General features: G+C 47.3%; 1 protein-coding gene across 5 annotated transcripts in view; it reads left to right on the forward strand.

Moving 5' to 3' along the window:
- The first annotated feature begins 2,502 nt into the window (after window positions 1-2,502).
- AP2A2 (adaptor related protein complex 2 subunit alpha 2) overlaps window positions 2,503-27,143 on the forward strand; it is a 70,532-nt gene continuing 45,891 nt past the window's right edge. For all 5 annotated transcript variants that reach the window (XM_068147775.1, XM_068147778.1, XM_068147777.1 and 2 more), the window contains exons 1-2: window positions 2,503-2,677; window positions 20,863-20,931. In XM_068147775.1, coding sequence (XP_068003876.1) covers window positions 2,611-2,677; window positions 20,863-20,931 — 136 coding nt within the window. In that variant the 5' untranslated portion in view covers window positions 2,503-2,610. The remainder of the gene's footprint in view (window positions 2,678-20,862; window positions 20,932-27,143) is intronic.

Raw genomic sequence — 27,143 nt, forward strand, 5'->3', positions numbered from 1 at the left:
GAGAAACACGTGGCCTGGGCTACGCACAGCTTCATGTCCGAGGAGTCACAGGAGTGTGAATCACAGTGCTAAGCAACTGTGTCACTTAGGCAACTGAGGGCAGGCTCACAGGAGGTATGTGGCAAAGGATGTCTCTGCATACAGAATGAAAAAGAATCATAGAATTGTTTATGTTAGAAGAGACCTTTAAGATCATTGAGTCCAACCCTTAACCCAGCACTGCCAGGTCAGCATCACACCATGTCCCTCAGCACCACATCTACATGGCTTTTCAATCACTCCAGGGGTGGGGACACCACCACTGCTGGGGACAGTCTGTTCCAGACCTTGACAACCCTTTGGGGGAAGAAATTATTCCTAATGTCCAACCTAAATCTTCCCCTGGTACAAGTACCAGAACAAGAGGACACAGTCTCAGGCTGCACCAGGGGAGGTTTAGGTTGGATGTTAGGAAGAAGTTCTATAGAGAGAGAGTGATTGCCCATTGGAATCTGCTGCCCAGGGAGGTGGTGGAGTCACCATCACTGGAGGTGTTCAGGAGGAGACTTGATAGGGTGCTTGGTGCCATGGGTTAGTTGTTTAGGTGGTGTTGGATTGGGTGACAGGTTGGACACGATGATCTTGAAGGTCTCTTCCAACCTGGTTTATTCTATTTTTACTCTGTAGTTCTCTCTTGAAACTTCAGGATGTTTCTTCTCATCCTGTCACTTTTTCCTTGGGAGAAAAGACCCACCCCACTTGGCTTCAAACCCCCCCTAGGGAGTTGTAGAGAGCAATGAGGTCTCCCCCCAACCTCCTCTTCTCCAGACTAAACACCCCCAGCTCCCTCAGCTGCTCCTCCCCAGCACTGTTCTCCAGACCCTTTCCCAGCTTTGTTGTCCTTCTCTAGACCCACTCCAGCACCTCAATGTCATTCATAGAGCAAGGAGTCTGAAACTGAACTGAGTATTGCCAAATACAGAGGGATGATCCTTGCCCTAATCCCTCTGGTCACACCATTGCTGATCCAGGCCAGGATGTTGCTGGCCTTCTTGGCCACCTGGGCACACAGGGGCTCATGTGGTAGCTCCTGGACTGGCAAAAGTTCAGAGTGAGCACACAGGGTACCTGAAACAGATCCTGTGCACTGTTTTGGGGATCCTTTTGAGCTGGAGCACTGAGGCATGGCCTCTGTCAGTCCACTCGGTGGAAAGCAAGATCTGGATCATACCAGAGGGTCTGTGCCCCAGTCGCCACAGTTTAGAATCAGTCATAGAATCACAGAATGGTTTGGGTTGAAAGGCACCTTAGAGATCATCCAGTTCCAACCCCCTGCCATGGGCTCTAGAAACATCTTCCACCAGCCCAGGTTGCTCAAAGCCTCATCCAATCTGGCCTTGAACTCCTGCAGGGAGAAGGCAGCCACAGCCTCCCTGGGCAACCTGTTCCTGTGTCTCTCCACCCTCACTGTTAAAAGTTTCTTCCTCATCTCTAGTCTGAATCTGCCTTCCTCAAGATTCAGTTTATTCCCTCTCATTTGATTACTACAAGCCCTTGTCAAAAGTCCCTCCCCAGCTCTCCTGGAGGGGGTACAGACCCTTCAGGTACTGCAAGGCTGCTCTGAAGTCTCCCTTGGAGCCTTCTCTAGGCTGCACAGCCCCAACTCTCCCAGCCTGGCCCCATAGCAGAGGTTCTCCACCTCTCTGATCATCATGGTGGCCTCCTCTGAGTCATCTCCATCAGCTCCAGGTCCTTCTTGTGCTGGGGGTCCCAGAGCTGCAGGCAGTGCTGCAGGTGGGGTCTCACAAGAGAAGGGTGTAGGGGGAGAATCAGCTGCCTTGTCCTGCTGGTCACTGTAATGGGAAGCAAGAACTGCCCCATGTGAGGTGTGACTTGCACATTTCACTGTGTAGGTATCCACCGCCGCCTTCAGCTGCTGCGCTGCCCGGTCCTGCTGCCCGTGCTCCTTTCGGTGTCCCGGTGCCATCCCCTGGGTTGTCAGACTGTCAGAGCCTACCCACGAGCTGACATCTCCTTCTCTCCTGCTCTGCCGTCCCTCTCCCTCCTCTAAGGCACTTGCACATCCGGTATTTCTCCCTCAGCAACAGCAGCTGTTGTCGATCACTGGGGTCACCAGGAGAGGAGCAGGTCAGACCCTTCCCCAGCAGGGACCCGCAGAGAATTCACCCTGGGAGGCAGGGCTGAAGCCGCCCCGCTGACCCTTCACGGGGCAGTGCCGCCTGCCCTCCGCACCCCAGGTCGGCCCGGGCCGGTTTAGTGGCGGCGATGGTAATCGCCTGCAAGGGGCCAGCCCTCCAGGGCGGCAGGATCGCCCGGGCTCTGCGGGAGCACCCTGGGGGAGAGCCGGGCCCTAGCCCTCCACAGCGGCGGCGGCTGCAGGGAGGCCCCGGGAGGCACGCGGCGTTCCCGCCCCTGCCCGTCAGGGGGCGACAGAGCGCCGCGCGGCCGCGGCCGGCGGGGGCGCGGGAGCCGTCCCGGCGCGTGCGCGTTGCAGAGGCGGCGGCGGCGGCAGCAGCGGCCTGAAGAGCCCCGCGGGGAGAGCGGGCGGCGGCTGCCGGGCTTCTTGTGGGGGTTTGGCGCGTCGCACGGCGGCCCCGATCGCTCGCCACCATGCCTGCCGTATCGAAGGGCGATGGGATGCGAGGCCTGGCGGTCTTCATCTCCGATATCCGGAACTGTGAGTGGCGCCTGAAGCACGGCGGGGCCGGGCTGGGGCCTGGGCCGGGCTGGGCCGGTCGTTGCCGTGGGGCCGTGGCCGTTTTCCCTCGATCCCCTCCGCGGTGCTCCCCTCCTCCTCCTCCTCCTCCTCCTCCCGCTGTGCCCGCCGCGGGCTCTCGCCGCGCTGCCGCCTCACGAAATGGCGACGCGCCCCGGGGGGCGGCGGGGGAGGCTGCGCGGCGCGGGGGGAGCTGCCCGCGGCCCGGGGCTGCGCGCTCGGGTGGGTTTGTGCCGCCGGCGGGGCTCGCCTGGGACGTCTCCCTCCGCCGCCTTTGCCTCGCCGCGTCGCAGCGCAGCTGGGGTGTCAGCCCCCGCGGACGCGGGGCGCTGGGGCGCCGGTGCCCGCCGCCGCCGCCGTTGTTTCTGGGGCGCCGAGGCGAAGCCGGCGGGGGCTGGGGGCGCGGGTGGGCTTGCGGCGGCCCGGGGGAGGCGTGCTGGTCCCTTTCCAGCTGGGTGAATGGCTTTCCATTGAGAACGTCACGGAGGGAAAGCAGGCCTCTGTGAGACGGCCTGAGCAGGGCCTTCCCCGGGTCTGCCCGTGCTGGAATGGGCTCTGGGGTTCTGCGGTGACAGAAAGAAGCGTTCTGGGTGTGTGCCGTCAGCAGCGGGCTGGGGAAGGGCGTGAGGGACTGGGTGTCCCCCGGAGGGGAGAGCGGGCAGCGTGCCCCTGAGTGTGCAATGCAGGAGCGGGAGTGCGGAGCCGCCGCTGCTGCTGCCGCCTGGGAGGGCAGAGGCAAGATGCGTGTCTGGGGCCACCCTTCAGAGCTCAGCTTCCCTTTGTGACTGAGAATCGCATGGGATAGGAGTTTAATATTAATCGGCGTTGGAGATCTAAGTGTATGATGTGGCAGAAATCGCCGGGGGAAGGGCTAAGGTCGCTGTGGTTGGTGTGATGAAACAGCTTTATTTTGTCCACCTGTGTGTGTGTGTGGTGTGTCTGCAGATTACTTGAGGCTACTTTAAAAGCCGTGGCAGGAAGATTTCCTATCTAACGGATGAGAGTGGATTTGGAGAAGGCTTTTTAATGCAAATTATGATGATCTAACTAGGCTTGAGAGAGAGCTGCACCAGCTTGGAAAGCTCTTCTTGTTGATGACTGCTTGTTGATGACTGCTAGTATAAGAAAAGAGGAGAGAATTACACCAATAAAATGAGGCTGTTTAAATGTAGAGCTCCCTTGAAGTAAATTCAGGTGATTTGAACTTCCAGCTGTCTAAACAGGGGATTTGTGTTTAAAAGTCAAGGTTATTAATCTTCCTTACAGCAGAAGCCTCTTTCAGAACAGGCTTGCAGTGCCTCAGATGTCTTCAGGCTTCACTCCTGTACGTGTGGAAGGCTTGCCTGGTGCGTCAGCTCAAGGTTGTGTGAAGGCTCCTGTGCTTTGTCTGTTTGGCTCCATTATTTACTGAACATCTTGCACTGTATGCAAGCTGCACGTGTAACAGCTTCACCTGCTGTCAGAGGATTTGAGGAGGCTTGCTGATGTATCTACCCCCTATTTGTTTTCATGTTTTCAGTCATTTAGCTAGAAGTGGTATGATTTCATTCTTCAAACATGTTGTATGTTGGCTAGCATCACTCTTGTATTCCCTTCCACTGAATTCCAATGAAAACAAGATAAACGTTCTAGCTCTTGGGTTCCTCACCTAGGTGTAGAGATGTGGAATAGCAAGGTTGAAGGAAGTAGGATTGAATTAATTAACTACCCATTCTCCCCCCAGGCTTGCTAGTGCACAGGCAGTGTGGGAACTCTGATGGAACAACCACCTCTCTGTCCAGCTTGGACAACAATCCCCTCACTCTGTGTCTGCAAGAGTGATGAGTCTTTATGCAACTTTATAGTAAAATGAATAAGATGTTAACATTTTCACTGTTTAAACGAATGTTGACCTTGCTTCAATGTGTTGTCCCTGCCTAGAGAGCTGTTAGGGAGCTGTAATTACTTTTGTATCTTTGTCGTCATCATCATAATGATGATGAAAGTAACTCTAGCTTTTGAACAGCTGCGAAAAGGCTGATAGTTGCCATTAGCAGGTGATCTCTCCAGCTTCCAGATAGCCCTCTGATGGCCTTTGGGTCTTCCTTTAAGTGAGCTCCCAGTGTTGCCAGGCGCGGAGTAATACTTGAGAGCACCCTCTAGAGACTGTGCTTTGGAGGCACTGGTATTGGCTTAAGTTTCATCTTTCCCTCATCAGAGTGGGGAGCTAGGTATCTGTCAAGAACGAAAAGCAGTTGTTTAGGTGGACACACCTTGGACATCTAAGCAAATGCTCGTGTTCAGAAATGGGAGGGAAGTTAGACACCAAGTGCAGCTCTTAACCTCTGTTTCTGGCCTTAAAAGTGGACTGAAGATCTGCCACTGGACTGATATGAAGAATGTCTGCTGGCATTCTGAATTTCAGTCTTAAAGCTGGTTTTGGTGGGCTCTTTTCTTGCTGCAATACTGCCTTAAGGGCCTGATGCTTTTTAGATTACCTAAAACCCTTCTAGATTGAGAAATGTTGAAACATGTTTTTTTAATGAAAGAATAGAATTAACCAGGTTGAAAGAGACCTTCGAGATCATCGGATCTAACCCATCACCCAACACCATCTAATCAACTAAACCATGGCACCAAGTGCCTCATCCAGGCTCTTAAACACCTCCAGGGATGGTGACTCCACCACCTTCCTGGGCAGCACATTCCCATGGCCAATTTCTTTCTGGGAAGAACCTCTTCCTAACATCCAGCCTAAACCTCCCCTGGTGCAGCTTAAGACTGTGTCCTCTTGTTCTGGGGCTGGGTGCCCAGGAGGAGACCAACCCCTACCTGGCTACAGCCTCCCTTCAGGGAGTTGGAGAGAGCAAGAAGGTCTCCCCTGAGTCTCCTCTTCTCCAGGCTAAACAACCCCAGCTTCCTGAGCCTCTCCTCACAGGGCTGTGCTCCAGACCCTTCCCCAGCTTTGTTGCCCTTCTCTGGACACCTTCCAGCATCTCAACATCTTTCCTAAACTGAGGAGCCCAGAACTGGACCCAGGACTCAAGGTGTGGCCTAAGCAGTGCTGAGCACAGGGCACAATGACCTCCCTGCTCCTGCTGGCCACACTGTTCCTGATGCAGGCCAGGATGCCCTTGGCCTTCTTGGCCCCCTGGGCACACTGCTGGCTCCTATTCAGCCTGACTACCCCCAGGTATTCTGCACCAATGCAGAATCTGCATTAGAGGTGCTGCTGAAATGATACAGTTGCTCATCTGGATGCATACATGTGATTTCCAGGTAATAACATAACCTAAACTTCAGGAGGATGCTGAAGTCAATTCAGACTGTCTACCTTTGGAAGTGCTTCATCATGTTACATCCGGTCTTTTCTTGGGCGTTTGTACCTACAGCATCTGCAGCACTGAGTCATGCATCACTCTCTTAAAAGCTTATTTTCTTACAGATCTGAGAGTGATGCTTGTCTTGCCCAGTCTGCTACAGGCTTGTTAGCAGTTTTCAGTGCTTACAACTCTAGTTGATGGTGAGTGAAGGAATGGCTCCCAGACTGTCGTTAATAGTTGAAAGGTCCATTGTCACTTCTTTGTCAGTTAGCATGGCTTTGGCTTGTGGGTTATCTATTAAACTTCATCATCTGTGTGTTAAATGCTTCTGTGCCAACTGTGACTTTGAATACAAGAATTGCTTTCAATGTGATTTAAAAATTCTGCTTAAAATGCACTGGTTTCTTGGAAGTCTGTAAAGCAGCTTGTTAGAAAGTCAGCGTACTCCTTGTAGCAGCAGTTGTGATTTATTGCTAGGGGCCAAAGTGCTTCTGAATGCTTTGACTTGGCTCTTGGCTACAATATTGAGTGACTTTTTTGAAAGCAGAATAGTTCTTATTTGTACAAATCACAATTTTCAAAATCTGATAGTGTAGGAAAATTAATTGTCTTGCTCTTCCTGATAGCTCTCCAGAATTTAATTTCAGGGCAGCTTCCTGTACACTGTTTTGTTGCATAGAGGAGATCATTTGCTGCCTTGGCTACGAGGGCACTTGGTGAACTTGTCTGCCAGCACTCCCAGGTCTGTGGAGCTGCTTTCCAGCAGGCCAACCCCTAAAACTTGTACTTCTGCAGGGGGTCTTTCCTCCCCAGGTGTAGGACTCTGCTTTTGCTCTCATTAAACTTAATGAGGTTTCCCTCTGTCCAGCTCTCTGGCCTGTCCAGGTCTTACTGTTTTGTATCATCAGCAAACTGGCAGAGGGTCCACTCTGTCCATTCACCCAGGTAATCAGTGAAGCAGTGTTGGACCCAGTCATGACCCCTGGGGAACATCACGACCTGCAGGCCTCCAACTAGACTCTGTACTGCTGATCACAACCCTCTGAGTACAACCAGTTCTCAATCCACTTCACTGTCCACTCATTTAGTCCTCAATTCCAGAGTTTCCCTGTGAGGATGTTATGGGAGATGGGGTCAAAAGCCTTGCTGAAGTTGAGGTTTGGTGAAGTGCCATCCAGACTTAAGAGTTCAGGTGAGGAGCAGTCCTTGTTGCTGCTTGGATGATGTGCCTCACGAACCAAAAATCTAAGCAGGCTCATATGGGCTCCTGCAAGAAATACTTAGTCTGTAGTGGCGCGTTAAACGCTTTGTGTGTGCACTGCAGAGCTACTGAAGCGAGTTGGCTTGTGCAAGATGGTGTGTTGTAAACTCTCCAGCTGCCTTAGCTGACAGATACATCATCAGGAGGCAGTTTTCTTTTTTTTTGGAGAACAGCATTATGCTTCTCTGGAGATGAAGTACTTCTCAGTCATTTGTCACAGCCTATTCTGTTGCAACCACAGCATCTCCTCCGATTCACCCTGCTTGCCTTTCTCCTTTTTGAAGGTGGGGTAGAAATTGGTTTTTATGATATTAGTTATTCCTGGTAACCCTCTTCTGCACTGTGACATTGGGAAGTCATCTGCTCTTGGGTTGGTGAAATGGGCCTATGTAGGGGCAAAAGCTGCTTTTGGGGCAGGCTATTGAAGAAGCTAAGACAGTTCATTTCCCTCACTGCTTCAGATAAGTGTCTTACCTGTTCATGTGACCTTAAAAGAGGGAGGAGAATTCCTTTAGTTTCTTCTCCAACTGTTTATGTTCTGTTGCAAGATACTGTTTCTTCTTGGGGTATATTCTATTCTGTTCTGGGTTTTGTTGTTAAATAAAGCCCAGCAGATACATTAAACTAAGGTGCATCCTATCTCATAGAACTTAATGCATTAATTCTGCTTTGCACCAGACAGTGTCCAGAGGCTGCTGCCTTTTGATGTCTGACTTCAGTAGCTTTGCTTGACTGAGTTTGGAACTGGTCCATCAGGTTAGGGATAAGCAGCTGGGGATTAAAAAAGGTTGGTTCATGAAATTCATCGTATGGTGATCACCCTTTTAATTGGTTGGTAGGTAATGTAGTGCATTACCTGTGCATGTGGGAGGGGCAGGCATGTGAATTAAATGAACACATGGGTATGTATTGAGTTATTTGTTCTCCCTGAGAACAGCCACACAGTGAAGCAGACTTCACAAAGGGTGAGTTGGGCACATACAGCTTGTTTTAGAGCTTTATGTCAGCTGTAGGGCTTTCAGCATGTAGGCTGAAGCTACCACATTGCTCCCTTTGAGGCATAGGTTATTTGCATTGGGTGTAGTTAGAATAAACCTTTATTAGAATAAACCAAACCAGGTTGGAAGAGACCTTCAAGATCATCGTGTCCAACCCATCAACCAGTCCAACCAAAGTAGTTCCAAAGTAGGACTTGAGTTGCTTCAGTAGACAGTCAATTGCATCTCTTTGTTGTATTCTTAGAATACTTACCTCTGAAGATCCTTGAAGGCAAGGCATCTTGGTTTGCCCTCCTGTTTCTCTTGCAGGGTTATGGCCACTCATGTAATGTGGGCAGTTTCTGGCCTGAAAAACCCCTGAGTGCGTGCTGCTTAGAGCTATAATAAGCACTAAGTCTTGCATCACTTGCTACTATTTGCAGGAGAGTGATTTAAGGAAAACACAATTAGCATGAGATTAATCTGAGGAGGGTGTGTAAAAAGAAACAAGTGTTCTGCCCATGACTTCTGCCTTACCATTTTGTGGCCACTCCATGGAACGTTGAGGGGCTGGGTGGGGGGTTTGAGTGGTTGGTTTGCTGTTGTTTTTAAGTTCATTGGCCTTGTTTTCTACATTTGTTCATTTTGTGCATGTTTGGCTGAGGAAAGAGGAGAGTAGGCAATGATGATAATTAATTGATGAGAGGTAGTAAAGAGCTAGAATCTTCCATGTGATGTCCAACATCTCCATTAGAGACACGGGAGAATGTGACATCTGCCAAATCTGAAATTCTTAGGGTAAAGGCTGCCCATCAGGACTAGTAAGAGGAAGTTAAGGACTGTTGTAGAGACCACTATATATCTGCATCAATTAGTAAGCTCCTATAGGATTTTCATTGGGGCCCCTGAAATAGTTTAGAAATGATAGTTAAGCTAGGAGACTTTGGGTAAGCCTCAAGTTGTTCTGCTGTTCAAAGGTAAACTGAGGTAGAAGAGTCCACAGTGACTTGTAATAAATGAGTGCAAACAGTGCCTTACTCTGTTGAAAGAGGTATAGCAGTGTAGAAATACTGTTCAAGGAAATGATTAATTAAATGTTGCTCAGTCCAGGAAGGAGGAAGAGCTGCTTTATGTAGCAGCCTAACCTTGCATTTCTGGTTTTGCATATCATCTTGGCTTAAAGCTTTTCTTTTGATAGGAATCAAGGTAGTTTTGTCAGCTGAGCTGCCACATAGATGCTTTATGTCATAAAGTCACTCAGCTGTGAACTTCTAGTAAGGTTTCAGTTCATCTGCTCTTCTTAGTTGCTCCTCCAAAGTCTTTCACAGTTTGAGCTGTTTTCCTTAGCCTGTAGTGCTTAGTTCAAAAACCATGGTAGACACTTAAAATTATTAAACTTATATTAAATTCCTGCAATTAGAATTTCTGAATTATGGCAGGATTTAGAAAATGCTGTGTGCTCTTCTGCATGTATTTTCCTTCCTTTGTGAGGACAAGGAGTTAATGGATTACTGGATTACAGTAAAGCCTGTGACCCCCTGCTGTTTCATGAGGAGTGTTCCAGGGCACATCTCTACCAGCGTGCTGGAGGAAGAGGAGAGTTCTGTGGATAGCAGTTCACTTGCTGTGCAGAACATGAGAAAATGTACTCCACAGTTCTGAAATGTGATCAGTAGGTCACTGATCTCTTTGTCTGTAGTAATGGATATCTAATCACAACAGGATGTCTCAATGCACAACAATCTTCAGCTGCCTTTGTGCTAGTCATGGTCTTCAGCATGACAGCCAGGCAGTTCTTTCCTCTGATCAAAGGTATCTTGTGAAAGGACAGCATGCATTCCTGGGTTTGTTCAAAACAGGATGTTAATAACATCACTAAGCAAAAAGCTTCTTGTCCTGCAGCCTTGAGTTGATCAATTTCTGAACAAAACTGAGGCCACACTAACATCTTGCGAAGGCTCAGTGTTTTATAGCAGTCTCTTTGGAGTAATTGCACAGTGAGTTTGTGGAAAAATTAACACCAGTGCTCTCCTTTGGACACACATTCAGGTGGGCCTGAAACTTGCACCTACAGAGAGTTTAGGCAAGTGAAGGAATTTGTTCAGACTCCATAGCGTGAGGGCAGGCACACAGTGAACAGCCCTGTGTAACCTGCCTCCCTTCTGGCTCTCCTCCCTGCTGTGCTAAGTAACCATCTGAGAGATTAGGGAGGGGTGGAGGATGGGTTTAGTCTGAGCCTTCATGAAGCTAATGAGCTGCATAGCAAATAGGTAGCCTGTACTTTAGAGCTGTAACATGAGTGTCTGTCCTGCTGGCAGGTAAAAATAGTCCTTTAATTTTCTGAGATGAGTTGGAAGTAGTATAAAACCCTTAAGACAAAAATGAATGCACTGCTTGCTTTCTCCTGAATATTTTCCTCTAGGGATTTGCACTTCTTTTATTGTTGATATGCTAGTGTTTGTTTTGAGCCCTCTCAACCAGTTTATTCCTCAGACATCAGGGTGCAAAAGCACAGTGTAGTCCTGGCATTATGCTTGTAAGCTGGTTCTGACTTGGAAAAGGCAAGAGGGTAATTTGATTGCTTTATGCCAACTAAAGCATGTTTGGATGGTGAATGTGGTGAGCTTGCTCTCTGGTGATGTATTCTGCTGGCTTCATCACGTGTGGTAAAGCTGGTGTGGCTTTCCCTTTGGATATTGAATAAACCAGTCTTGCTTTTTTCTGTTTGTCTCCCTAACTGGCCTGCAGCAGCACAAGGTACTAACAGGAGTGTGTATGCTGGGAAGAGAGCAGTGCTAAGAAACAGCCTGGAGTTTTTGTCTCTTGAAGTATAGCCTTAAATCAAGTAGATTATCAAACTCCATCAGCTTATTTTGCTGAAGGGAAGCTAACAGTAGTTTGACTGTGGTGTCTCCCACCCAACTTGCCACTCAGTTTAGATGCTGCTAATGAAGCCATAACACATCTAGTGATTCTCCACCCAGAAGTCTCTTTGCCAGTGGTGTTGTGTCATCAGGGGCCACCTCAGCTGTATGGTGTTTGTCTCTCACCTGTTGTACTGGAAAAAATCTCCTCCCCCAGTTCTGATAGAGGAGTGGCTGGGCATCCCACTCATGCTTCCCAGGATGCTTGGTGAGCCAGTGAGCTCCACTGAGGCTGGGAGCTCAGCAGCAGCTGCCACCATCCTCTGCCACTTGGGCTTCTCCTGCCAGTGTCTGTTGGTGAGCAAGAGCCAAACTTGGTCTGTCTCTTCCTCTCCCCTTCCTGACACAACATGGAGGCTGCTTGAAGGTAAAGCAGCACAGTGGCATGGGAGGAGCTGTTTCTCCAGCACCTGGGGTGAACTGGAGAGCTGTCTCTAACCCAACTCCAACTTCTGTGGTCACTCCTGCTGTCCTGGCAACAGCCAGCCCAGGTCCTTGTGACACAGGTCTGGCTGATGATGTGTCAGGGAGCAAAGGTTCCTGGGAAATGCTGCAAGCAGCCAGTGGGCTCCCATGTGTGTATGAGCATGATGACACCAGCCACCAGCATGGCCTTGGGCCCTGGGCATGGGACTTTGAGGGCTGCCAGGTGACCCCCTTCTCCAGGGCCTGTCCTTGCTGAGCCATCTGCTTCTGTGGCTGTTGGACAGGCTCTCAAGAGCACTGGCCTCCCACTGTAACCCCCCTCAATGCCTTCTGAACTCCCAGGCCAGTTCCAACCATGTCTGGCCATGGAATGGGCATCCCTTGGACAACATTTAACTGGAAGTGACATGGAAACAGGCTTAACAGACTCTCTGTTCAAGGCTTCTGGTGCAGGTGAAGAATGAACCTTCACTTTTACAAACCACAGAACCCACCTGGAAAAACAGCCCCAGAGTACCCACATGTCAAATCCACTCTGAGACTCCATGTGGAGTACTCTGTCCACCTCTGGGTTCCTCAGCACAAGAGGGACATGAACCGGTTGGAGTGGGTCTAGAACAGGCCACAAAAATAAGCAAAAGGCTGGAACACCTTTCCTATGAGGAACTGCTTTACAATGAGAGTGGGGAAACACTGGCCCAGGTTGCCCATCCCTGGATACATTCCAGGTTGTATTAGACAGGGCTCTGAGCCATCTGATATAGTTGAAGATATCCCTGTTCATTGGAGGGGCATTGGACTAGATGACCTTTAAGGGTCTGTTCCAGTCCAAAGCATTGTATGATTCTGAGACTGCCTGGAGAGTAATAGTTCCATGCACCAGTACAGGTTAATCACAGAATGTTAGGGGCTGGAAGGGACCTCGAGGGATCATCCAGTCCACCCCCTCTGCCATAGCAGGATCAACTATACCAGGGTTGGGCTGCTGGAAAGCAGCTCAGCGGAGAAGGACCTGGGAGTGCTGGTGGGACAAGTATGCCATGAGCCAGCTATGCTTTGTGGTCAAGAAGGTCAGTGGTCTCTTGGGGTGCATTAAGGAGAGTATGGCCAGTAGGTTCAGGGAGACTTTCTTCTCTCTCTACTCTGCCTTAGGGAGGAGGCCCCTTTGGAGCACTGGATCCAGTTCTGGGCTCCACATTTTGAGAGGCAGGGAGATACTGGAGAGGGTCCAGTAGAGGCTACAAAGATGCTGAGGGGACTGGAGCATCTCTATGAGCAGGAAGGACTGATAGACTTGTGGCTGTTCAGCAAATGAAGAGCGGGGGGTGGGGGGGATCTTCTCATTACTCCCTACCCTCCAGATAGTTATATGCAAGAGGAGGGGACGGGTCTCGGTCTGAGATGTAGTGGTGCCTGGGGCTTCCTGTTCTTCTCCAGGTGCAGGACTTGGCATTTGCTTACAGTCTCACTAAGGTTGGAAGAGACCTCGAGAATCATTGAGTCCAACCTGTCACCACAGACCTCATGACTAGACCATAGCACCAAGTGCCACATCCAATCCCCTCTTGAACATCTCCAGGGATGGGGACTCCACCACCTCCCTGGGCAGCACATTCCAATGACGAATGACTCGCTTGGTGAAGAACTTTCTCCTCACCTCGAGCCTAAACATCCCCTAGCACAGCTTGGTACTGTGTCCTCTTGTTCTGGTGCTGGTTGCACCAGCTTCATGAGGTTCCTGTTTGACTATTTTGCTAGTCTGCCAAGGCCCCTCTTGAGTGATAGCAAACCTTTCTGGTCTGTTGGTTGCTCATTTTGGTGTTTTTTTTTTTATCATCTGCAAGCTTTCTGAGGATGCCCTCTGTCCTCACACCTGTTGTTGTTAATGAAGAGTTCATCTGACTTAGTATTAACCTGCTGAAAGGAGGGGATAGGTCTCTTCTCCCAGGGAGCAAGTAATAGGACATGAAAAAATAGCCTCAAGTGATGCCAGGAGTGCTTTAGCTTGGATGTGAGGAGCAATTTTTTCTCTGAAAGGCTTGTCAAGCTCTGGACCCAGCTGCCTAGAGGTGGAGTCCCCAGCCCTGGAGGGGTTTCAAAGGCTGGAGCTGAGGGGCAAGATTTAGTGATGACTTGGCAGTGCTGGGTTAATGGTTGGACTGGATGATCTTAAAAGTCTGTTCCAATGTAAACAGTTCTGTGATTCTGTGATGGTTTTTTTTATTCTATATGCAGAGCCATGCTTTGTCACATACCTTTTGTGAGCCTTTTCCAACCAAAATGATTCTACAAAGCAGAAAAATTCTTGTTTAGAAACCAATGACTTTCAGCTCTCAGGGAAAACATCTAACAATATCTTTAAAACTCAGGATTTGTCTGTTGTGGAGGAACCATGTTCTGCCCAGGTAGATGTTCCTAGCCACCCTGGAATTCAGAGGAGAAGCTGCTGCTCTTAGCTTTGGCAGTATTTGTGTTGCTGCTGTCCTACACAGAGAACTAGAGTCGTGCTGTCTTCAAGGCCTGTCTGATAATTGAATGTGAACAGAGAGGCATGTTCTGTCAGACAAATGGTATTGCCACAAATAGTAACTGACACTACTAGTTGCCTTCAAGAAGCATGACAGAATGCTGGCAAGCTTTTTCTTATGCTAATAGAGCCTCCTAGCCAACATGCTTTATAGTTCTTCATGCCAATAATGGCGGTTCCACAATCACAGGACTGTCAGATGGCCACAGGGCAAGTAAGACTAAGAGACAGCACAATGCATCAGTTCTGACCTGTGCATAAATGCAAAACAAATGAATTATTGGGTGTGCTCAGTTACACTGGCTGCTGGCCATGAGCAGATTGGAGCCAGATGGGTAGTGGAAACATCTCAACTTCAGTAAAGCAACTCTTGCTTTGTGTTGTCAGTACACCTGTCTCTCAAAACTTGCCTGTAGAAATCTGCTCTGCTCAGCATTTGTGTAGGTGCTTGTATAGGAAAGTGCTTCCTCACAGCCCCTTGAAAGGAGGTTATAGGAAATTGTGGGTCAGTCTCTCCTTCCCCATAACAAATGGCAGGATGAGAGGAAATGCCCTCAAGTTGCACTAGGGGAGGCTTAGGTTGGACATTAGGAGAAACTTCTTCCCTGAAACTTCTCAAACACTGCAACAGGGTCCCTAAGGGTGTGGCTGACTCCACATCCCTGGAGGTGTTGAAAAGATGCAGAGATCTGGTGCTGAGGGACATGGTTTAGCACCAGCCATGGTGGAGTTAGAGAATGGTTAGGACTTCATGATTTTCAAGTGTTTTTTCCAACTGAAACAATTGGGATGTTTGGTTCCTTTAGGAAAGAATGTGTATGCTGGGTTGGAAACACAGCAGGCTCTGAATGCTTTGTGTGAAAGCTGAGAACTTGTAGCAGTTCTGGTTAATCAGCAGTGATGTGCTTTGTGCCTCAGACTTGGCTTAGGCACTCTACAGTTAGTGTAGTAATGAGTTAATCCTGATGGAGCAGGTCACCAAGTGAGCCAGAAGCAGCCCACTTATCTGAGCCTTGAAGCACTGTAGTCTTGCAACCTGCTGCCAAGTTAGTCTTAAGGTATGTGAAATGTTCTCCTCAAATGAATGGACTGAATAAATGCCTTTCCTGCAACTTGTGTTCTCATTCTCCTGTAGATTGTAATGCAGAGCTCCAAGCTGAGATACAGAGGTTTTGCTGAGGCAGTGCTGATGCTGTCTGTAGCCTGGATTACGAGCAGATTTAAGAATAGTAATTGGCTCTCTGAAGAGCTGGGGGACTTTTGATGTTCCCTAGTCTATCTTTGTTAAACAAGATGGTAATTAATGATAACAGTGCACTGCAGACTAAATTTACCTTGCCTAACGAAAGCGGTAGGCAGCATCCTGGAGTTGGAAGCCTGACAAGCTGCCAGGGATGAGGCAACCACTCCTAAGTGCCTTGGACAGTGCTGTGGCTGGCTGTTTGCTCAGGCCCTCCTCTTGGAGAAAGCAGTCACAGTAGGGCTGTAAGACTATAAGCAATACATATGATGTTCTGCAGTGGGGCCAGCCAGAACTCACTGGCTTGCAATCCCCTTGTAATAACTTTGTAATTTAATCATAGTCTTGCCAAAGTGGAAAAAAGCCTGAATAAGTAAGACAGATGTGGCCTGAACCAGTATGTGGAACATGATCTTGTTCTCTGGCTTAAAGGCTATCCTACCCATCAGTTTGTATACATGACACAATCTTTATTAAGCCTCTCCTAGTTGAAGAGTGGTCAGGCATTGGCACAGGCTGCCCAGGGAGGTTCTGGAGTCACCATTCCTGGAAGTGTTCAAGAAATGTGCGGACATGGCACTTGGCACCAATGCAAGCAATCTATGATTCTGTGAATAAGCTTGCCTACAGCATGTTTAGCTGGATTGCAGATCTGATTTCTTGAAACTGGAGGTTTTCTAACAACCTGGAAGTGAGGCAGGGCAGTTGCCTTTGCAAGCAAGTGTAAACCTTTAGCTCTGCAGCACAGCACTCCTTCACAGTATCACAGTATAACTAAGGTTGGAAGAGACCTCGAGGATCGTCGAGTCCAACCTATCAACACAGACCCCATGACTAGACCATGGCACCAAGTGCCACATCCAATCTCCTCTTGAGCACCCTCAGGGATGGGGACTCCACCACCTCCCTGGGCAGCACATTCCAATGACGAATGACTCGCTCGGTGAAGAACTTTCTCCTCACCTCGAGTCTAAACCTCCCCTGGCACAGCTTGAGATTGTGTCCCCTTGTTCTGGTGCTGGTTGCCTGGGAGAAGAGACCAACCCCTTCCTGGCTACAACCACCTTTCAGGTAGTTGTAGAGGGCAATGAGGTCACCCCTGAGCCTCCTCTTCTGCAGGCTAAGCAACCCCAGCTCCCTCAGCCTCTCCTCATAGGGCTTGTGTTCAACTGTCTTCAGTGATCTTATCTTCTTTTTTAGCCTTCCTTAAGGTTACTTAAGTGTTTGTAGTGATGGTAAAAGTCAAGTAGGCATGTAGAAATTCCTCAGTGGATGTTACCCTGGTTGAGTAGTGTGACAAAAAGTCTAAGTTAAGCAAACACATTTTCTGTAACAGCCCACAGCCCACTTAGATGTAACTAAAAATGGATCCTTGGGTTTTGATTCTCTTCTTTTTCCCTGTACCTGGAACTAACCGAAGCTACCTCCATCTGTGAGGTTTTGCTTTGTCATCTAAAAAAGACAGTGTTTGGATAAGGTTACCATGCAGTATAATGGCTGCAGTTCAGGATCCTTGTTTTTAGGTACTTCAGCCTGGTTTTAATCCCTGAGTTATCCTGAGTCTTGTGGTGTGACAGTCCTCAGTGACATTTAATGCCCAGTGTACTAGTGCTGCTCTCCAAAACTGCACTTCCAGGCACATATAGACTGTAATCAGTAAAAAGGAGACAAGACTTATCTCCATACTGTGGAAATCAAGTTGAATGATTAAACTTTCATCACAAGCTAGGTGCTCTGCTATTTATGTTTAGTGAAGGTCTAGAGGAGATTCTGTACTGCATCTGAAAAAGAACAGCCTGAAGGAATTGATCAAAACAGTCTTGTTCAGATGCTGTGCAAGACTTGGAGAGAATAAACCTTCAGATGTGAATTTGCTGTTTAATATGGGTGTTCCTGTCAACTTGCTGCTACAGCTGTGTGCACAGGGGGTGGGATGTTGAGTTTTTTTGTTTTGCTGAGGCTGCAATCCATTTCTGCCAGAGGTGCTGACTTCACAGATTCCTGAAGTATTTTAGTCAGGCTTCCCTTAATGCTCTGTTGCTTGCTTAGGACACAAAGAACCTAGTTTCTAGCAGTAACTGATTATCTGTTAGCATAACAGATAATGCTGCTTGAAAAGTTTGTTAGAGAGGGTTTAGTGGTTAAAAAAATATGTATGGCCTTGGCATAAGAAGGAGCAATGAACATGTGCTAATCCTTGCTAACCCTATTTTTAGCATCAGTGATTATTGCCATGCTCAAGAGTTGCAGAACTATAGAATCATTTTGGTTGGAAAACACCTTTATGATCAAGTCCAACCAAGTTCCTCAGCACCACACTATCTGCTTCTTTTCAGTGTCTCAAGGGATGAGGATTCAACCACCTCCCTTGGGAGCCTGTTCCAGTCTGAGATCCCTTTCATTCAAGAAGTTTCTTCTCATATCCAACCTAAACCTCCCTTGGTGCAGTCTGAGGCCATTTTTTCCTCATCTGGTCGCTTGTTCCTTGGGAGAAGAGACCAGCTCCCACCGCACTCCAACTTCCTTTCATCCTCTTGTACAGGAAAGGAAAAAAGGCTAGAAGCTAGAGAAGCAATTGCTCACAACTTAAAGTAAATACTCTGTTTGTAAGGAAAGTGTATTGCAATAATATAGTAACTAAGTAACCCTACTCATGGTAGAATTATGCCAGTGTGAGGTCAGTGTTCTCAGCCCCATTAACCCAGAATCTCCAGGCTGGGTGGTAACATTGTAATGAGATGTGCTCTTCACTTAAGGGGGGAAAGAAATTAGTGGGTTTGGAAATGAAATTGCTCCTCTGAAACAGCTGAATTGCTGAAAATAAGGGAAATGTTTTCAAAGTGCCAGTGTGATAGCTTACAAAATTGGAGTGGTGTTTATTTACATAATCACTTTACCCTTTTGGCATATGGTACTTTGTTCCCTCTGTTCCTAGAGAGTGGACCCAGGAGCAAGAGTTTTCTTCGATCTAGTAGATTTCCTAGTGCTGGGGAGTGTCTGAGACATAAACACTTGAGTGTCTATGCCATGTGCACAGGAAAAATAATCAACTCTAATAAAGACCAATCTAAAATCTATAGTAGAAGTCACATCCTAAGCCTGAGATTGTACAAGGTGATGGCTGTTTAAAAACAAAGCAAGCTGGCTTTTGCAGTAAACAGTGGCACTAGGTTGGCAAGTTAAGTGAGAAGAAAACTCATATTGCATGTCAAACTTTGATCCTAACAGATGCATGTTATAAACTAAGGACAATAGAACTCTCATCCTTCTTGTCCTTCTAAAAAGTTAGTTGGAGTTTCCAGGTCCTCCTGCTTTATCAAACAGCTAGATGCATACAGCTAGGAGTTCCAATTTGGTTTGGAATTGGTATTGAGAGTTCTTGAGCTCAGGAAATGCTTCACATCTTCAAGGCAGTAGGGTGGATCAGCAGGTACCAGTAAGTTGGTTTTGGAGTTGAGCAGGGGGGATGTGGGAGTTATTGTTTGGGCTTCTTTTGCCACATGAATTGCCTTCTGAGGTACCCTGGGCTTCCTGTTTTGAGCACTGACACTTACAAAACAGAATGGAAGCATTCCACTTTAAGCAAATCTGTCAAAATGACAGGGCAACCTGAAGTAGTTCTCTTTGGAGCCTCACCTGTGCAGTGTACTTGGCTTGCTGTGTGTCTAATCTTGTAGCCTTTAGTATAGGCTTGTTACTATAAACCAGTTTGCATCTTATGCAAGAGTTGGTTTTGGAAGTGCATAACTTCAATTTTTTTTTTTTTTAAGCCAAGATATTACAAAATCTATATTAATTTGTATTTGGCATGGAATTCCCTTTCACTTGAAATACTTTGCTGTTAACCTATCCTGAGGCACCTATTTCCTTGAGTTACTCAATCACTTTTCATCAGGCCTGCTGTCAGATCATCTTCAGAATGATAAAGGGGTGATTAACAGCCATTGGGTGACATGGGAAGTTTGAACATGCAAGTGTAGTAGGATGCAGATTGTTGCTATGCCTGTGTGGGTGAAAGGGATGAGATTGGAAGTGCTTCAGAACACTGGTACTGATCTGCCCTTCAAGCCTTGTGGCGTTGCCTCCTTGCACTGACTTGAATATACAGACTGAAGGAGTTGAGGCTGTTCAGTCTGGAGAAGAGAAGGCTCCCAGGTGACCTCATTGTGACCTTCCAGTATCTGAAGGGGGCTCCAAGAAGGCTGGGGAGGGACTGCTCAGGATCTCAGGCAGTGCTAGGACTAGGGGGAATGGAATGAAGCTGGAGGTGGGGAGGAAGTTCTTCCCCATGAGAGTGGTGAGGCCCTGGAATGGGTTGTCCAGGGAGGTGGTTGGGGCCCTGTCCCTGGAGGTGTTTAAGCCCAGGCTGGCTGAGGCTCTGGCCAGGCTGATGTAGTGTGGGGTGTCCCTGCCCATGGCAGGGGGGTTGGAACTGGATGATCCTTGTGGTCCTTTCCAACCATGACTGATACTATAGTGATGATCCAAATGGTGTGGGGGAAATCAGGGCATCTAATCCCTACTACTCATAAGGCTGGACCATTTTCAGACAGTCAGGGAAGTTTTTTATTCATAACCTTACAGCCAGACACATGTGAGGAAGCTGGTATTCTGAATTTCTTTTTTTCCCAGGAGACATTCATGGGACATACTGAAAGGCCGGACTTATGAATGTGTCCTCTGAGGTCTCTTGAGTCTTTGAGCTACTGGAAGTTTTACTGGTTTTCCTACTTGGTGTCTTAATACTGCTTTTCACTGACTCCTTGTGTGGTGGGGTTTGGAAAAGACCTCTTGGGATCTGAGGTGTCCCTGCCCATGGCAGGGCAATTGGAACTAGATGATCCTTGAGGTCCTTTCCATCTCTAACAGTTCTATGATCCAGTCCCAACCCCTGCTAAGCAGGGGCACACATGGCAGCTTGACCAGGATCTCAATGGCCAGGTGGAATCTCTCCAGAGGAGACTCCACAACCTGTTTAGGTAGCCTGCCTCAGGGCTCTAGCAGCCTCGCAGCAAAGAATTTTTTCCTTTCAAAGCTGTTGAACTGAATGACCATTTAATAAAGAAGCAGTGAATTGTCTTGTCTCTAAGGTGAAGCCATTTACAAGATTGTGCTTAGGAGACTTCTCTTCAGAGCACTGTCAACCTAGTAGTCAAATAGGGAGTAAAATTTGTTTTAAGGAATAGAAAAACTGGAATGTTTATGAAAGCAATAAAGGCATCTCAGATTAATTGTGTGCAACTGATACTGTCTAAAGTCTTCAGAGCTCTGTGAAACAGAGAGGTCCTTTTAGCCTCTCCAGTTCCACTATAAAGTGATGAATAAGTTACCTCTGGTATTTGCCTTCCTCTGGCCCTAATAGTGGAAAAGGAGAGTAGTAATTCCTGCTGCTGTTTGTATGCTGACACAGTGTGGGTGGGTGGAAAGAAGCTCAGGGTGGCCAAGGGCTGTCCAGAGTGCTGTCCTGATGTGTGTTCTCTTGATTTCAGGCAAAAGTAAAGAAGCAGAGATCAAGAGGATAAACAAAGAACTAGCAAACATTCGGTCAAAATTTAAAGGTAAGTGAGTTGATCATACTGAACAGTACGATGTGATGTTCTTCTGTGGGCTCTTGGTTTTGCATGTTTAGACTTTTTGTCAACTGCTGATGCAAGCAAAGTGCTTGAGCAAGCTTTTAGAATAACTGTTGAAACAGAATTTCTTGACAGGCCTGTAAATTCTTGGCCAAAACAGAAGCAAACTCCCTCCTATATCAAAGGACTAAGCTACACTGTTCAGTTTGGGGTTCTCTGCTGCTTTGCCTCCTATTTCCAGCCTGTCTTCTTCAGAAGGCCTTGAACTAATTGGAGGAAACATGGGTGGGTGTAATTATTTCCAGTAAAACTATCCTTCCCTCCTCTTCCCCTTCCACCCCTGGCCCCTTTAAGGAAGTAATGGGTTAGGCTGTCTTCTAGCAGAGTTGAGATAAAAATGTGTGGTGTTTGAAGCCATATATCTTGACCACTCCCATCCATGACAGCAGTACAAACAACTTGTATGAAACAAAGGATATGCAGTGACTAATTCCATGGTTCTGCATTGTCCAAGTCAGCAGTTCACTTTTGTCAACACATGGTGAAACTCATGCTGGGGCTGTAGCCACTTGTGTATGTGGCTTCAAAGTTTAAAACCTTTGAGGGGTGATTAAGATGCTTCTTTGGGGGGGTTCTACCACTAATGGCTGTGGCAAACCTGTTTAAATTGATACGGGGCTGTGTGTGTGGTTGATAAGGTGCTGCAGCCTGGAGGTCATCTCTGTGGCTTTGGAATTTGCTGTATTCAGATTAAGCCTGTTTAACTCTCTATCCTAACTTGACAAGTGTATCTGTTTGGAGTACTCAGTGCATCAAGAAATCCTGAAGTGACATTCCTGAACTTCATACAGATCTGTTGGTACCCTTTAAGTGAAAGGTCTCTTTAAGGGCATGTGGTGCCCAGCAAAAGCTTGAGTGTGGCCAACAGCTTGGAAGAGAAAAGTTGACCACAGTGCAAGACACTCAGAAGAGCTAAGAAATTAGTCTAAATGAGAAGCCATTGCATGCCTCTGTGCTAACATTTTCTCTTTAGAAATTTCAGCACACTTGATCAAGAGTGGCAACTCCAGCCTTAGGGCAGCTGTGGAAATGTAATGGCTGGTTTTTTAGGGTGACTTGAAAAAGGAACTTTCATTCTGTTGGCTCCCTGTGCTGCTGCCACATTGGTTTTTTTTCAGTTCCTTTTCATTGCAAAGCTTCCATTGAACACTGGTCTGATGTTTTTATTTTTTCATTTCTTTTTTCTTTCCAAACAGGCTTTGCATTATGTAGAACTACAGTCTGTTCTCCATCACCCAACCCAAGTCTACAACTTGTGCCCACTTTCCAGACAGGGAGCAATAGATGTGGTTGATGGGCAAGCTGTAGTTAGTTTGCAAAAACCTAATTGGTTCTTCACTAATGAAACTGGAAGAAGGTCTGAAAACTTGCAGAGACTTAGTTATTGAAGCTCTTGTAGGAGCTTCTGTCAAGAAAGGAGGGTCTGTCAGACTAGAGAGAGTGATTGCCCATTGGAATGGGCTGCCTGAGGAGGTGGTGGAGTCACCATCACTGGAGGTGTCCAGGAGGAGACTTGATAGGGTGCTTGGTTGCATGGTTTAGTTGGTTAGGTGGTGTTGGATGATAGGTTGGACACGATCTTGAAGGTCTCTTCCAACCTCGTCTATTCTATTCTACCTCCTCATTGCTAGAGGTAAACATGCAGTTGTGAAGGAAAGTAATGAAGAGCTGCAGAAGAGTTCATAATGGTTAATGCTGTTGCAGTACTGACTTGCAGGGATGCTATAGTCCAGTTCTTACTGTTTGGCTGTGGTCAAGTCCTGCTAAGTAATTATCTGCAGATAGGAGCAGTTAGTAACACACCTGAGCTTACTATAGTGCTCAGCTCCTTCTGGTGTCCAGTGACAGGACAAGGGGTAATTGGCATAAACTTGAACATTAGAAGTTCCATCTGAAGATGAGGAGGAACTTAAGGGTAGTGGAGCCCTGGGATAGGGTGGCCAGAGAGGTGATGGAGTCTCCATTTCTGGAGACATTCAAAACCACCTGGACCTGTTCCTGTGTGACCTTCATTAGTGAACCTACCACATCAGGGAGGTTGGACTTGATGCACGAAGGTCACTTCCAACTCCTACTATTCTGTGATTACTTAGGTTTGCACCTCAGGTGAAAGGCTTTAATCTAGCTGAAATAGGGAAGCTAGATGCCAACCTTTGTTCCAAATGAAAGCTAAGCATTCTGGAAGAAAAGATGACTTGTATGTCTTCACTAATAGAAGTTTAACTCCATTTGGGTCTTCTTGCACCCACTAACTTGTTAGCTTGTGAGTGTGAAGGAAACAAATCTGTAACTGTTTATGTATCAAAGCAATCAACACACCCTTTAATGCTAATAATAATTATGTCTTACTGATATAGTACAGTAAATCCTGTGTGGGAATTTCAGAATGAGCACTGACACACAATTCAATATTTTGTCAGTGTCAGTCATCCTGAGTCCTGGCCAACAGGCCACTTGGTAGCTGTGTTACATCACTGAGTAATCATGGCTTAAAGAGCTGCTGATAGCACAGCTCATAGAAAAATAGTTCTGTTCCTCAGTTTTGCAAGGTACATTAAGGCTGAAGAACAGTAACAGTTGAGACCATGTATGCATGGTAAATTCCTCTTGTAAGAAAGATCCTGGGTGCTCCCAGTCCAGAGTCAGCTGTGTCCTGAGCTGATCACCAGCAGCAGGGGCAGGGAGGGACTACCCCTCTGCTGAGAACCCCCTTGCAGTGCTGGGGCAGCTCTGGTGTGCTCAGCACAGACTGGGACCCGTTGGGGCAGGGCCAGAGGAGGCCACAGCAATGATGGGAGGGCAGGAAGCCCTCTGCTTGTGAGGTCAGGCTGAGAGAGTTGGGCTTGGTCAGCCTGAAGAAGAGAAGGTTCTGGAGAGACTTCAGGGCAGCCTTCCAGTATTTGAAGTGGGCTACAGGAGAGCTGGATAGGGACTTTTTCCAGAGGCATGGAGTGACAGACAAGGGGTAATGGCTTCAAACTGGAAGAAGACAGATTTAGGTTAGGAAGGAATTCTTCCCTGTGAGGGTGATGCCTGGACCAGGTTGCTCAGGGATGTTGTGGAGACTTCAAGCCTAGAAGTGTTGGATGAGGCCTTGAGCAACCTAGTCTGTCTTGTGGGTGATGTCCCTGCCTGTGGAGGGGAGTTGTAGCTAGATGATTTTTTTTTAAGGTCCCTTCCAACCCAAACCATGCTGTGATTCTACAATTCTTTGGTTAGTTGTGATGTGGGGGAGAAGTCCATGGCTGTGTAGAGCCATGAACCAGGCAGAGGTGCTTTCAGCAAGGCAGTGCAGTAACTTTAGCCTGTTCCCTTGGGTAGCACCTTTTAAGCACAGTTTAAACAGTTTTGAATAAATGTGTGCTCCTTCAGCAGTGGTTTATGTGAAAGGTAACAAACCCTTCCCATAAACTCATCCTCATTATGGCTACTTCATTAGTGAATTTGTATGGATCTTAGGTGAGGAAAATCTTGCTTAACTGAAGACAAGTTGATGTAGCCTGAACAAAAACTAGACATAAATGTCAGAGTTGGGAAGAAGCTGAGTTTGGACAGCTTGTTGTGTAACTGCTTGAGGCCTTAAGCCTGAGGAGGCGATTGCTGTGTATCTCTCTGCTGCAGAAGTCTGCGTGGGCTTTGTGCTGCATGGCTCTTCTTGCAGGCCTGGATAAAAATAAACAGACCTTCATGATGTGTTTTATTCTTGGGTTAAGTGGAGATTGAGTTTAACTGTGGTTTCTTTTTATGGAGCACTGACTTTTAAAAATGTTTTTAGATAGTTTGGGCTATGACACATACTTAAGAAGGAGGCCCTTGCTAAGTAATGATGGGGAATACTGGTGCCCTGGGTGAGTTACTTGGCTGAAGATGCAGCTCTTGAACTAGCAGCACTGCTCTGACCAGGGAAAGGTCTGATTGTAAGAGGTAAGGCTGACAGTAGTGTCTCCTGACATGTGTTCCTACTTGGGACCGGTGTAAGGACTGATAGACCACAAGTATCCTTTGCTTCCTCTGGATCTTTACACTCTCCATCATACTCTGTTGCAGTATCTAGGCTCCCAACCCTGTAACCTGCACCATGTATTCTTACAGTCAGGGACAGAAGCTATGTATTTCTACTTCTGTTCTATGATTCAAGTAGCTGGCAAGGCTGTTGCCTGCCATATGTTTGGGTAACCTGCTATTTAAAATACCCTTGTATATAACAGGCTGTACATCTCTGGGTAAAAAAAACCCTTACTTTTCTTGAACTGGTGGAATGTCCTTTGGGCATTTGGGCATATTGTGGCTTTGGGTTGTGATCTGACCTCTGTGCTCAGAAGGAACATTTATACTTAACGGTGGCTTTGTCTCTTGTTTCAGCATGAGGAAGCTCCAGTGCTGAGGTCACCATGTCCTTGACTGTTGCTTTAAATGCTTCTGCATTAACTGAGATAAGATGTAGTAGAGAGAAGCTACACTGGCATGATAAAGCAGAAGTTGTAGGAGTTAAGTGTATTGAAAGTGGAGAAATACTACTCCTTTTGTGTGTTCAGACTGTAAGCTGATTTCCCCCCTGTGCTTGAACCAAACTAGAAGGCTGGCTGTCAGAATAGTAATTTCTTTTAAATGGGTGGGGGAAAAAAAATGATATAAAAATCAAGTTGTTTAATTTGTGTCATTTTGATCTCTTGGAACAGAATTCATGCACTAATAAAACTGGCCACAAAACTTATCAGCGATTTCTACAACCAAAAGAACTTTTGTTCTGTGCTCAATTCAGACTTGTTCTTTCTTCCAGATCTGGTGTTAGATTTTAGTTTTATTCTGCCTGCTTAATGGAGTTGGTTACATGAGTGACTGCTAGATGTTGCCCATGCTAGCATATCTCAGTTTTGGCTTGTGCAGATGTGCCCCAATGTCAGTTGATAATCCCTTCTCTTTTCTTTGAACTTCAGCTCCCTTGTTTTCCTAAATGCAAGGAAGGCTTCTCTATTATCCCAAACTACACAGTAACCCTGTGCTGGAAGTTAAAGATAAGCCTGTAAATACCTGTTTTAAATAGAAGTTGTGTAGCAGTAAATTACTTTCCTGGCAGACTGTGAAAGCATAGTCTTTAAGATGGGCCTGGCTAAGTCACGCTGTCTTCTGATCACCTCAGAGATGCATGAAAGAAAACAGACAGTAAAACAATACAGCACTGTCAGGGTTCCTCACCCTATACCCCACCAGACTAAACTGCTGCCTTGTCTCCTCTGGCTGGTAGCAGGCTCTGGAACTGTGCAGCAGCCTGTATCAAATTAGATTCAAAAGCAGGTGTTGCTTTCTGACTCCTAGTCCTAATTAGAGACAAAGTGCTGCCTGGGAACAGAAGTGTCTCCCAATGCATTTGTATCACAGTGTAACTAAGGTTGGAAGAGACCTCAAGGATCGAGTCCAACCTAACACAGACCTCATGACTAGACCATGGCACCAAGTGCCACATCCAATCCCCTCTTGAATACCTCCAGGGATGGGGACTCCACCACCTGCCTGGGCAGCACATTCCAATGACGAATTACTCGCTCAGTGAAGAACTTCCTCCTCACCTCGAGTCTAAACCTCCCCTGGCACAGCTTGAGACTGTGTCCTCTTGTTCTGGTGCTGGTTGCCTGGGAGAAGAGACCAACCCCTTCCTGGCTACAACCACCTTTCAGGTAGTTGTAGAGGGCAATGAGGTCTCCCCTGAGCCTCCTCTTCTCCAGGCTAAACAACCCCAGCTCCCTCAGCCTCTCCTCATAGGGCTTGTGCTCGAGGCCTCTCCCCAGCCTTGTTGCCCTTCTCTGGTCAGGTTCAAGTGTCTCGATGTCCTTCTTAAACTGAGGGGCCCAGAACTGGACACAGGACTCAAGGTGTGGCCTAAACAATGCAGAGTACAGGGGCACAATGACTTCCCTGCTCCTGCTGGCCACACTATTCTTAATGCAGGCCAGGATGCCCTTGGGCTTCTTGATCCCCTGGGCACACTGCTGGCTTGGTGCTTCCTTTTTTGGAAGGTGTGTGAAAGAGAATCATGAGCAGTGAAACCCAGAACTTCCCTGTTGAAGTGCTTGAGAGGTGATGCACACAAATGTGGAAGTAATAATTCTTGATGCTAGTAGTGTTTGCTGATGGGCTGC

This window comes from Melanerpes formicivorus, unplaced genomic scaffold, assembly GCF_026170545.1.
Source record: "Melanerpes formicivorus ecotype bairdi unplaced genomic scaffold, bMelFor1.0.p_v2 SCAF_16, whole genome shotgun sequence".
NCBI classification, from domain to species: Eukaryota; Metazoa; Chordata; class Aves; order Piciformes; family Picidae; genus Melanerpes; species Melanerpes formicivorus.